The 11,576-nt window shown below is 30.9% G+C and overlaps 1 protein-coding gene across 2 annotated transcripts; it reads right to left on the minus strand.

The window, feature by feature from the left end:
- Positions 1 to 523: 523 nt before the first annotated feature.
- LOC137826191 (WEB family protein At2g38370) lies at positions 524 to 4,149 on the minus strand. 2 transcript variants are annotated; one of them, XM_068632076.2, is made up of 2 exons: positions 3,532 to 4,149; positions 524 to 2,233 (listed from the first exon to the last, which is right to left on the minus strand). In XM_068632076.2, the coding sequence occupies exons 1-2, from the start codon at positions 3,730 to 3,732 to the stop codon at positions 743 to 745; spliced, it is 1,692 nt and encodes a 563-aa protein (XP_068488177.1). In that variant the 5' UTR covers positions 3,733 to 4,149; the 3' UTR covers positions 524 to 742. The 2 variants fall into 2 exon arrangements, with proteins under 2 accessions (XP_068488177.1, XP_068488176.1); XM_068632075.2 differs by having other exon boundaries at positions 524 to 2,236; positions 3,532 to 4,146.
- Between the last annotated feature and the right edge of the window lie 7,427 nt (positions 4,150 to 11,576).

The raw sequence follows: 11,576 nt of genomic DNA on the forward strand, positions 1-11,576 counted from the left end.
CACCATCTTTACTTTCGTTTCGTTTTTCAATCAAATACATTATTGTGAGAATGATGTGTTGGAGATCCACATAGACTAGAGATGAAGACATTTCATTCTATATAAATGGGGTGCAAACCTCAACCCTATGAGCCGATTTTATGGGGTTAAGTTAGGCTTAAAGTTTACTTCGTAATATGGTATCAAAGCTATTTCAAACATATCCTAACGAGTATTTGTTGGGCTTATCAGGCCACCCGCTATCGGACCACCCGTGACACCCGCTATCGGGATTCCACATCGACTAGAGATGAAGACATTTCATTGTATATAAGTGACGAGTGTTTATGTTGGACCTAACCTCATGAACCGGTTTTATAAGATTGAGTTAGGTTTAAAATCTATTTTGTAATATGATACGTAAGTATCCATTGTAAGCAGCTGCTGCTAACCAATGTCAGCTTGTGTAGAAGTGCGTATAAATATAGTAGTAAAAACATTAGGCAAATGAAAACTATAACACCATAATACTAGAGGTTATGAATTCATATGAATCATCTCTACAACTAGCATAACAATAGAAGTGCATATACATGATACAAGCAGGGATTGCAACCTTAAAAAATAGTTAAATACTGTTAAAATACAATATTCTATTCAAGCAAGCAGAAGAAGAGAATCAATCAGACAAGGACTGATAAAAGATGCAACTAGACTCTAGCTTTTGGCACTGCCAGATTGAGCAAATTGTTCAAACAATCTATCACCTCAAATTCAGGGTTGGCTTCTTATTCTTCTTCTGTTTTGACAAAATATGAGAGAATCGCGCAAATCCAAATTTATTATTTCTCTTGGTAGAAAACAACTTATGGCCAGTTCCTTTCTCAACTTGTCTATCAATTGGTGGATCAGTGTTTTGTTTACCAAGCATCTGACCCAGAGACACATTCTGTTGCATTGAGATTTTTTCTCCGGCTTCAAACCCTTGTGGTTGAAGCAGCTTCCTGCTAAGTATTTGTCCTATTGATAGGGTTGACTTTAGAACGGGCTTGGCATCATCGTTTACCAGATGCAATCCATTGACATCGAGTAACCGAGGATCTCTCCAATGATGAGATGAACAAGAGTTTTTGAACTTGGTGGAGTTTTGTATAGAACGTCTTTTGTGACCCTCAGAGCGCCAATTCCTTAAAGCCTCTTCAACCGCTACCTTGTCTCTATTTGCAGCTTCTACCCTTTCCAGAGCTTCTTCAAGGGCCTTCTTGCTGGTTTTAACTTCCTCTGTAGCTTCTTCTACCCTTTTCAAAATGTCCATGTTTGACAAATTTGTTTCATCAACTTCAAGCATTGCATTTGCAACTCTCTTCCTAGATTGTTCCTCTGCATCTTGGGCTTTGCATGTCAGAGCGGTATACTCTTCAAATGAAAGAGTAATCTGATTTCCAGGTAAACTCTCGCTCTCATGATTAGATAATGCGTTAATTTCTGCAAGGGCAAAAGCTTCTGCAGCTCTAGCAGCTTCTTTCATTTTTCTGGCTGCAACCAATCTGATTTCAGCAGTTCTTATCATGGTTTTGGTCTGTTCAATCTCAGACATGGTTCTCATAACTTCTGCTTTTGCAGATTCTCCCATTATTTTGAAATTCTCAGCCTCAGAACTCAATCGCTGGAGCTCTGTAGTAATAACTGAAGGATCATCTGAAGCATCTTTAATTTCAGTCCCTTTTGCTATTTGAAGCCTTAATCTGGTATTGTTTAGCTCTTCCTCGAGAGAAGATATTTTAGAAGTATTTTGAGCTAACCTCTCGCGTGTTTTCTCAAGTGAGATTCTTTCCTTCTCTAACTTCTTATTAAGCGATTCAACAGAAGTCCGGACATCAGCCAGGTCAATAGTAGTTCTGGTTAAATTCAACTTGGCCTGCTTCAATTCCTGTAGTATTAAACCCGGTGTAGATGAAAGTTGAGCAGCAAAACCTTGGTTGGAAGGTTGAAGAACATTCAATTGACTCATTTGGTTTTCCTTTTCTTCATTCTCTTCAACAACTGATTTTCTATCACACTCGCCAAGCTGAAGATTCAAATTCACTTTAGACTGTTCCTTCTGTATCTTTGATTTCAATTCTTCAACAAGCTTTTTGGTACTTTCCAATTCTTTCAACACATCAAGAGTTTCCCTTTCTTTCAAGATCAGTTCTTTCTCCAATACCGAAGCCTGCTCCTCCAACTTTTCAGCACTGAGCTCTACTGTGTGCTGCTGCTAACCAAAGAAGGGGGGATAAGGAGAAACTTACAATTTAGTTCAACCAAATACTGGAAAAGGAAATTTAATGCAAAATGCAATATTAACAAATAAAGTAAGTATAATGCCAAGGACAAAATGCAGATACAAATCCGTAAGTGCTCTTGGTGTTCTCTGATCAAAATAGAAGTTTCAATTTAGTAATCCGCATAATAAAGGTTTAGGTTAAACATCAACACAAGTTACTGAAGTGAAACTTCAATCCTAATTGGCCAACAACACCAGAAGCACTTGATGTATTTAAATTTTGTCCATAAAACACCAAGAGTTTTATTACAATTTACCAATCAAGAAATTAATACAAAGATAGCCTTTTTATCCTTTTTTTCGTAGATTTTGACAGCATTCTCCACAAATGACTTAAACTACAGTTCATTCATGGGATCCAATCCTCATACAACAGAAATATAACAAGGAAGGAGAGAGGGAAGGGAAAATGAGGACCCTAAATCCCTCCCCTCCAATTATGACTTTTCTTCCAAAAAACATTATGCTTTTATTTTTCCAGTTCCTCCCCTCACTCGGAACTAAACCGTAACTCCAAGGTGCTAAATTGCAATTACAGTCATGGTTTTGTCCCAATCCATGACATTACCGAAAACTAAAAACAAATAAACCTAATGCAGCTACATTTATAACCAGAGACCCCAGAAAGCCTTGAAATTGTGCCACAATAGCAGCTGCAACTACAAATCATTTTTAAAACCTTGAAAGAGTCTCTAAATATTTCTAAACCTTGAACAAGGTTTTAAAAAGCAGTCCACAGCCACAATTTTGGCCGCAATGTCAAGGTTTTTTAAGTTTCCGACCACAATTGTAGCCCAATTTCCTGCAATACCAAGACACAACAAAAATAGACTGCGACCACAATTTGAAACCTTAATCTTGAAAGAGTCCCTAACTCTTTGGACAGCAGAGAAACAACCTATAATCACAACAAAAACAAATTTTTCGACATCATACAATAAAGAAACAGCACAAATGGGTCCATACACCGAACATATCACGACTTACCACACGAACAACAAACAAAAAACAAAAGAACCCCATTTCTCCCACTCCACACAAGTAAAACAACAGAGACACCCATCAAAATTTCATCCACAAAGATACCCCCTTTTCCACTGAAAAGGGGGAGGAGCAAACCAAAACAACGAAATGGCAGCATTTCAGCTAGTGTGGTGTTATACGTAGCAATGCCGCAACTCAATTAGAGAGAGAGAGAGAGAGAGAGAGAGAGAGGGAGGGAGTACCTCAGAATGAGAAGGCACACACGTAATAATCTTACTGTGAAGGGGTTTCCAGTAACCAATACCCCCAAACATTGTGACCGCATCCTTCACCGATTCAAAGGGTGCTGAAGTATCAACCTCCGTTCTGAAACTCTTCTTCTCCGAACTCTGTTCACCTTGATTCGTAGTCGTTTCGGCCACGTCAGCACCTCTCATTTCCATGGCCACCAGCACAAACAAACGGAAACAAGCAAAAGCAAAGCAGCACAAACACACCCTCGTTCGTCCTTGCTAGAATTTGTAGCACGCGACAAAAGAACACAAAGTGTAAAACAGAGGTAGAAGGAAAGCGACAAGAAACTAAGTTTAGTGTTTGTGTTGCGTTTTAGTACACAAGATGTTGTCGTGTCGCGGTCAAGTGCTTGGGAACGGACAGGTGAATCAGAGTGTGAGGGAGAAAATCAGAAAAAAAGTTCAAGTGAACGTTTCACATTGAATTTCCCAAAATACCCATAACAGCAATGGGTGATTTGATTATTGAGACAAAACGGTAACTTTCTTTACTCACTACTTTAAATTTAAATGAATATAATACATAAAAAAAACATATTTATTTTAAATTAGTGCACATTGAAACATTGTTATATTTGTGTGTTCATGTTATTTATACTTACTAACAAAAATCTAGCCGTTGACATAACTGTTCTCATTAATATAACTTTTCACTCGATAGGAATATCTTGGGTTAATTATATTATTTTATTTATTATTTATTTATTTTATTCAATTCAACTTTTTATTTTTACCACACGATCACTTCTTATTTATTTGTAGTAAAATTATAAAGGAATTATTAATTATAAAGAAATTATTTATTATTTAAATTTAAATTTAAATATGATACCATTTATAATTGCTTTTTTATTGGATCTCTTATTCTATGTCATTAGTATTCTTTATCTTTTCGGTGGTGTCAACACTTAATAAATTTTAGTTATTGGTTTTTATGGGATAATGTTAGTAGATTTTTGAATACTAAAGTTAGTATTTAATATTTATTAATTAGAAGTGATAAATATAAATATGTAAATTGACTTAATATTAGTCAACCTATAGATATGTATTTGATTCTCTTGATAATGAAGTTAAATTAAAATAATTATCACATCCAATATTTATATTAATCTAAATTTAGTACAAACATAGAACTGAACAGTTGAAGAGTTGAACGGTAACTAACATAGAACTGCATGTTTACTTTTTAGTTGAATTTGATTTTGAAAATTTTGACGTTGCAACTTTTTAAAGCTTCCGTGCTTTTCAAAATTAGACTACGCTGCTTTCATTGTTAAATTAAAAATTGGTATTCAAATTGTTGTAGTCAACGCTGAGTGGCAATTCTAAAAGTTGACTTTTTTTCATTTTTTTTAGTTGAGCCTATATTTAAGAAACATTGTTGTTTTAATTAAATATATTTGGAGTTAATTAGTCCACAAGAATTCAGTTTGGTGAGTGATGGTTTTTGTTTTTATTTAATTGGTATCTATTAATTGATAAATGTGTATTCGGATTTGGTATTCTTTTTTTTTCTCAAACCAAAACATGAACGAATGATTTATGGTGATATTGACTTTATCAAAATATAAACTAGATGTTGGAGAAAATTTGCATTTTTTTAGATTTAATCTTAGTTAATGTAATTTGTCCAATTAAACTTAGTTGGGTAAATTGGTTCGTAAGTTTTGAAAAATATCTTTTTGTTAAAATTGTAGTTGGGTAAATTGATTAAAAGCATTATTTTTCTACAACAATTCTTAGGCTTATTATGTTCATTGCTTTGACGATGAATTACAATTTGCTTTTGTTGTTGTCTAAAAAGACACTGTTTTAGTTCATTTTAAAAAAAAAATAAAAAATTGGTTTCCATCGTTAATATTGTGCGTTCCTTTTGTAAACACCATTACAAACTAGAATTAATTAGAAAAAATACTTAATTATTAAAAAATTGAGAACTCTAAATTGGTAAAGGAAAAACTTAAATTTGTATTTAAATTAGAAATAGAGATATAATATGATGTAAATTCTAATACAATTTGTTTAATTTTCCTAAACGGAATAGTTGATGGATCAAATAATTCTTAGGAGGAGAATAATAATGTTAGCTATTATTTCACTTCATTTAATTTCAATTTGATTTTATATCCAATGAAAGAAAATATAAAATTTGTTTATTTTTGTAAAATTTTACGGAAAGAGTCTTTGTTACTAGTCCTTTCTACTAAAGTTCTGATTTAGTAGTTAAGAGATTATGGCCTATATTGAACATTTTTTTTTGACATTAGTGTATTTACAAGTACAAATTAATATAATTTTATTAATATTAAATTTTAAGTATATAAATATAATTAACTAATTTGAGTCCTCAAATTAATTTATCAAGCTCAACTATAACTCATAATGGAGAAAGATAGGAATACAATAATATTTTATCTTCACTTTTTTTTTTTACATTTTTTCAATTTAACTTTTCAACTTGTAGTGACATAAATTTTTAATTATGTACAATTATTCAACATCAATTAAACATGTTTATAAGAATAATATTGCCAAGTATAATATTTTTAGCCTAGATATATGATTCGTGATGATATAATTGTGTTAATTGAAACAAACTTCCCTAAGTATTATTGATTATATCTAAAAGAACAAAATAGCTGCACATTAACTTTTTTTCCTCAGTGAATAATGTGTAATTATTGTAATTGATTGTGGATATATTTGGGCAAATTTCTTAATAAATTTTAGAAAAAAAAGATACGAACGAAAAAAAAAAGTGAAATTGACTTGTTTGTACTTTCGTGTGAGTTTATAATAACATGAGTTTATGGAATCCCACATTTTTTACATTTGTACCCAATCAATTCTAAACTGCATCTAATTAATTTTTAAAAATTCAAAATTGGAAATTTAAAATTAAAAATACATTTCAGAAATCTAGAATAAATTTTTTATGTTACAAAAATGAAATTTCAGATTGAGAAACTAAAATCTCATTCTAGTAAACATATTAAAAAGGATTTTAGAAAACAAAAATCTGAAAACATATTCCAAAAAATTGTTTAAAAAACTTTTATAAAAAAGTGTTACAGAAACTCAAATCCAAAAATGATCTCAAAATACTAAATTCATAATACATTTTTACAGTCACTTCTCACTGCAACAAATTTTATTGGATGGATGAAGTAATTGGTAACAAGAGTCCAGTCAAAATAAAAATAAAAAATATAGTAAAATGATTACAAAAATAAATATTTATTGTTTCAACAAATTTTTCATAGTATAACTCACATTGTTACCAAATATGTTCTAAATAGTTGTGTTGATTATAGGTTTATTATGACAAAGTGACAAACACAAATAACAAAAGTGATAAATAAAATTATTTACGTGTGAACTTGTATGTTATTTGGATTATTCAAATATAATTTATAAATTGGAAAATTAAACTACAAAAATAATTAATCCATCACAATTATCCAAGTCTTAATAGGATAATCAAAATAACTTTATCTTGATTACAATATTAATTACTTGAATTTGAGTAATTCAACTAATTGCACTAAGGAAAAGAATTTTAACAATAATTAAATGTGTTTACCCTATCTTATGTATAAAAGTAATTATTAAAATAAAAATAATTATTTATTTTGATAGTTTGTAATTTAAAGGAGTTTTCCAATTACAACTGACATTATAAAGTTACATAATTTGTTCAATTATTCAATCAAAACAATTCATAATTGAATAAAAAAAAACTTAATTACATGAAATAGTGACACCAAATCTAAATGGAAGAAAATTTACTTTTTCATAGTTTTGGACGAAAAATCAATGGAAGAATAATATAACCTAGATATCATTAACATTTTGTGCCTTTAGAAACATGAGAAAATAAGGATACAATATATTTATATCCTCTTAAAATTTTTTATACTTCTTACATGTTTTCATTCTAAGAAAAACTTTAAATAAAAACTAATTTTATACACAAAAATAATTAGTTACTATTTAACTAAAATAGAGGCCATTTTATAAACTAAAAAAATTAATAGTATCTAAAGTAGTTTATATTATTAATAAAAAATTATAAATAGTTTCTAAATTAGTATCTAACCATTAGCTACCAATGTTTTAGTTACTTACTACTTCATATTCTAAATTAGTCTCTATTAGTCTTTTATAAACTAAAATATTAGTAGTTAAAACTATGGTAGCTAATTTAGATACCAATTTAGAAATCATTTTATAAATTTTTATTAATAATAGAAATCACTTTAGATACCAATAATTTTTTAGTTTTTAAAATAGTATCTAATTTAGTCATTTTTGTCTCTAAATTTTGTTGCTATTTAGTGGTTTTCTTGTGTGATTTACCGTATAAGAATTTCAAATAAAAAATATTGAAGAAGTAGATCTACACATGAAATGTAAAGCGAAATTGCATGAAGAACTAAAACTATAATACAATTTATTAGGTAAGTTCACGAACATAAACACGTTAAATACTGGGTGGTCTAGTGAACACAAAATAACAAGTAAGGAAAGACAAGGAGACTACAAGAAATAAAGATGATCTCAAAAAACCTTCTTGATGAACATATACAAGAACAAACAAATGTGACTATAAAGAATTTAGAGCACACACTCAAATAGAAAAGAAATAATTATGATCAACATGAATTACACTGGCACATTAATTCAACTCTCAATAAGTTAGACATTCCCATTTATATTTAAACTAATTACAATTGTAACATACTACATATCAACATAATAGAAAACTTAATTAACTAAACAAAATGATTGTGACTTGGTCCATCTGGCCTACGCCACGGGACAATTGATGCACCTTGCAACAATTTTCTCCTTAATTAGTAATTGTCTCACTTGGAATCAAATTCTTTGATTATGACTTGACTTACGAGAAAACAAGTTTCACATTGGAATTTTTTTACTTTGGTGCTTATTTTTCATGTTATAAAAGACGCACAATGTTTCCTTAGTAGGACATACCAAAATCTCTTCATTTACTTTCATGTTGCTTCTATGCTTGAGAGAAAAATTAAGAGAGGAAATTAATTTCTCCTTTAAGATTCTTCTTGTAGTTGTTTTTCCTATTTTCAGGAGAAGGTGTCATTGTTTTCTCCTTGGAGTTAAAGAGAAAGGTACTGTAATTTTCTTTTTGTAAGTAAATTACATTATTGTCTATTATTTGTTTTATTACTCTTTTCATCTTTTATTTTAGTTATGAGTTCTTATGGTGTTACTTCGGTACCCAACAATGGTATCAAAGTCTGGTTCCTAATTGTATTTTATTGTTATTCTCACTAGAATAGTACTATAGAAAAAATCGAGTATGGTCTATGATTACAACTAGTATGACCTTTCACATAAAAAATGAAGTTATTTTTATTACTGGATATAGAGTGTGGTAGTGTGAAAGTGCAAGTATAGAAAAGTGTTGACAAGGAGAAACTTGATATTTAAGTGTGTCTATTGGTGATCCACCTTTTTTTCCTATGAACTAAACTAGTGTATTGATTCACGGTCTATAATATTTGTTCTAGTAGATAGTACTATTCAAAATGAGAAGTACTTAAGTCGGTTTTAAAGCCATGACAACAAACTGAGATACAAAACTTCAATAAGAATAATTTCTCATTGCGGAAATTGAAGATGAAGGATATTTTGAGAAAGGACAATTATGCAGATGTAATTGAAGACAAATCTCTAGACATAACGGATCAAATATGGAAATAAATTAATGAGAATTCTATAGTAAATTTGCACTTAATTAGCAATGACAAATGTGGTTTTAGCCAACATTGTGGAGAAAACTATTGTGAAGAAGATCTGGAACACTCTCATCAAATTGTACGAGGTTAAGTCACTTCACACAAGAATATTCTTGAAAAAGAAACTTTATACTCTTTGAATGAGTGAATTTACATCAATGATGAACCACATCAACAATCAAAATACGTTATTTGACCAACTTTCAATGGAAAATATCAACATAATTTAAAATGAACATGTGAAGCTTCTACTTCAGAGTTTACTTGATTCGTCTGATCAACTCATCATCAATATAAAAAATAACAATATTGATTGGCACTTACACTTTGAGAATGTTGCAGAGTTATTCTTTAAGAAGAATAGCAAAAAAAGGAATGTAGAAAGAATGGAAAGTTCAAAGTAAGCGAAGGCTTTGATGATGATGAGAGGTAGATCAATAGAATGTGGCTCTAGTGGGAGTCAAGCTCATGGTAGATCAAAGCTTCAAAGTAAGACGCATGGCAAGAGAGGAAATGTAAAGAAATATTATTCGCATAGGAAGAATGGAGGAAAGAACTTTGAAGCATCAACCTGACAAGGTTGTGTTGCAAGTACCTTAGAAGACAAAGATATTTTGGTGAGCAAAGCATAAATGGATAGTTGATTTAGGTGCAACTTGGTACATGACTTCACATCAAGATTAGTTTTGCACGTGTGAACCTATCTCAGATGGATCAATCTTCATGGGAAATTATCATTCCTTAGAGATAGCTGGAGTCGATACTATCAAAACAAAAATGTATGATGGTACTATTCGTACAATTCAAGGGGTGCGACATGTAAAGAACTTGAAGAAGAATTTATTGTCTATTGGACAATTAGATAACCTCGGGTGTATTATCCATACTAAAGGTGAAATCTTAAAGATGGTGAGCGGGAATCTAGTAATAATGAAAGTAAAGAAGATCATGCAATTTTGTATGTGTTTTTGGGAGATGCATAGGAAGAAGCGAATGCAAAAATTGCATCAATAATTTAAGAAGAAATATTAATGATGTGGCGTCGTAGACTTTGTCATATCTCAAAGCAAGGTCTGGAAATTCTTGCGAAAGGTAATCTCTTACCCAGGGTGAAAGAGGTTGATTTACCTTTATGTGAGCATTGTGTGATAAACAAACAACATAGATTAAAGTTTGCCAGAGTGACTACCAAAAGCAAATACATATTAGACTTGATTCACTTTGATGTGTGGGAATCATCGTATTATCCCTCGGAGGAGCAAAATATTTTGTATCATTCATTAATGATTACTCTAGAAGATTGTTGGTGTAAACGATAAAGAGAAAGTTAAATGTGTTTTCATTATTTAGGAAAATCAAAACATGAGTAGAACTTGAAATTGGGAAAATAATTAAGTGCTTGAGGACAAATAATGGAGGAGAATATGTAGATGAAGTTTTTTTAGCATTGTGCAAGCTAGAGGGTATTATGAGAAATTTTTTTGTTCCACATACACCTCAACAGAATTGTGTAGAACAAAACTTTGTTGGATAAAATAAGAGCTATGTTGAGTACAACCGGAGTGGCTAAGTCTTTCTAGGCAAAAATAGTTAAAACCGTTTGTCATGTGATAAATCAATCACCATCAACAATAGGTTTAAAGATAATGGAGATTTGAAATGGTAGACCGACTGATTATTCTTCCTTACATGTATTTGGTTGTCTTGTATACATGATGTACAACTCTAAAAAATAAGAAAGTTGAATCCAAAATCTAGGAAATGTATATTCTTGGACTATGCTGATAATGTGAAATGGTATCGTTTGTGGAATCCAACTCTGCACAAGGTTGTTATTAGAAGGGATGTAGTTTTTGTAGAAAATGAATTGCAAAATAACCAGACAAATGACAACTTTACAAAGGGAACTACAATAGTACTGATAGAGAAAAAACTTTCGAATAATTCTTTTGAGTTAGACCAGGAGCATGAAGAACAAGAGCCAAATGAAGTCAATAATGGAGGGCATGAACATGAGAAAATGTTAAAGCATCTTAGCACTCACAATATGTTACGAAAAAACATGATGTATATTGTCTTCTAAATGAAGAAAGATAGCCTTCAACTTTCCAAGACGTTGTGAGTGGTTTAGATGCTTCATTGTGGATGACAATGATGCAAGAAGAAGTAGAAGCCCTTGACAAAAACAAGACCTAGAAGATCTTTGAAGTT

Source organism: Phaseolus vulgaris, chromosome 8 (assembly GCF_051622355.1).
Source record: "Phaseolus vulgaris cultivar YP4 chromosome 8, ASM5162235v1, whole genome shotgun sequence".
NCBI lineage: Eukaryota > Viridiplantae > Streptophyta > Magnoliopsida > Fabales > Fabaceae > Phaseolus > Phaseolus vulgaris.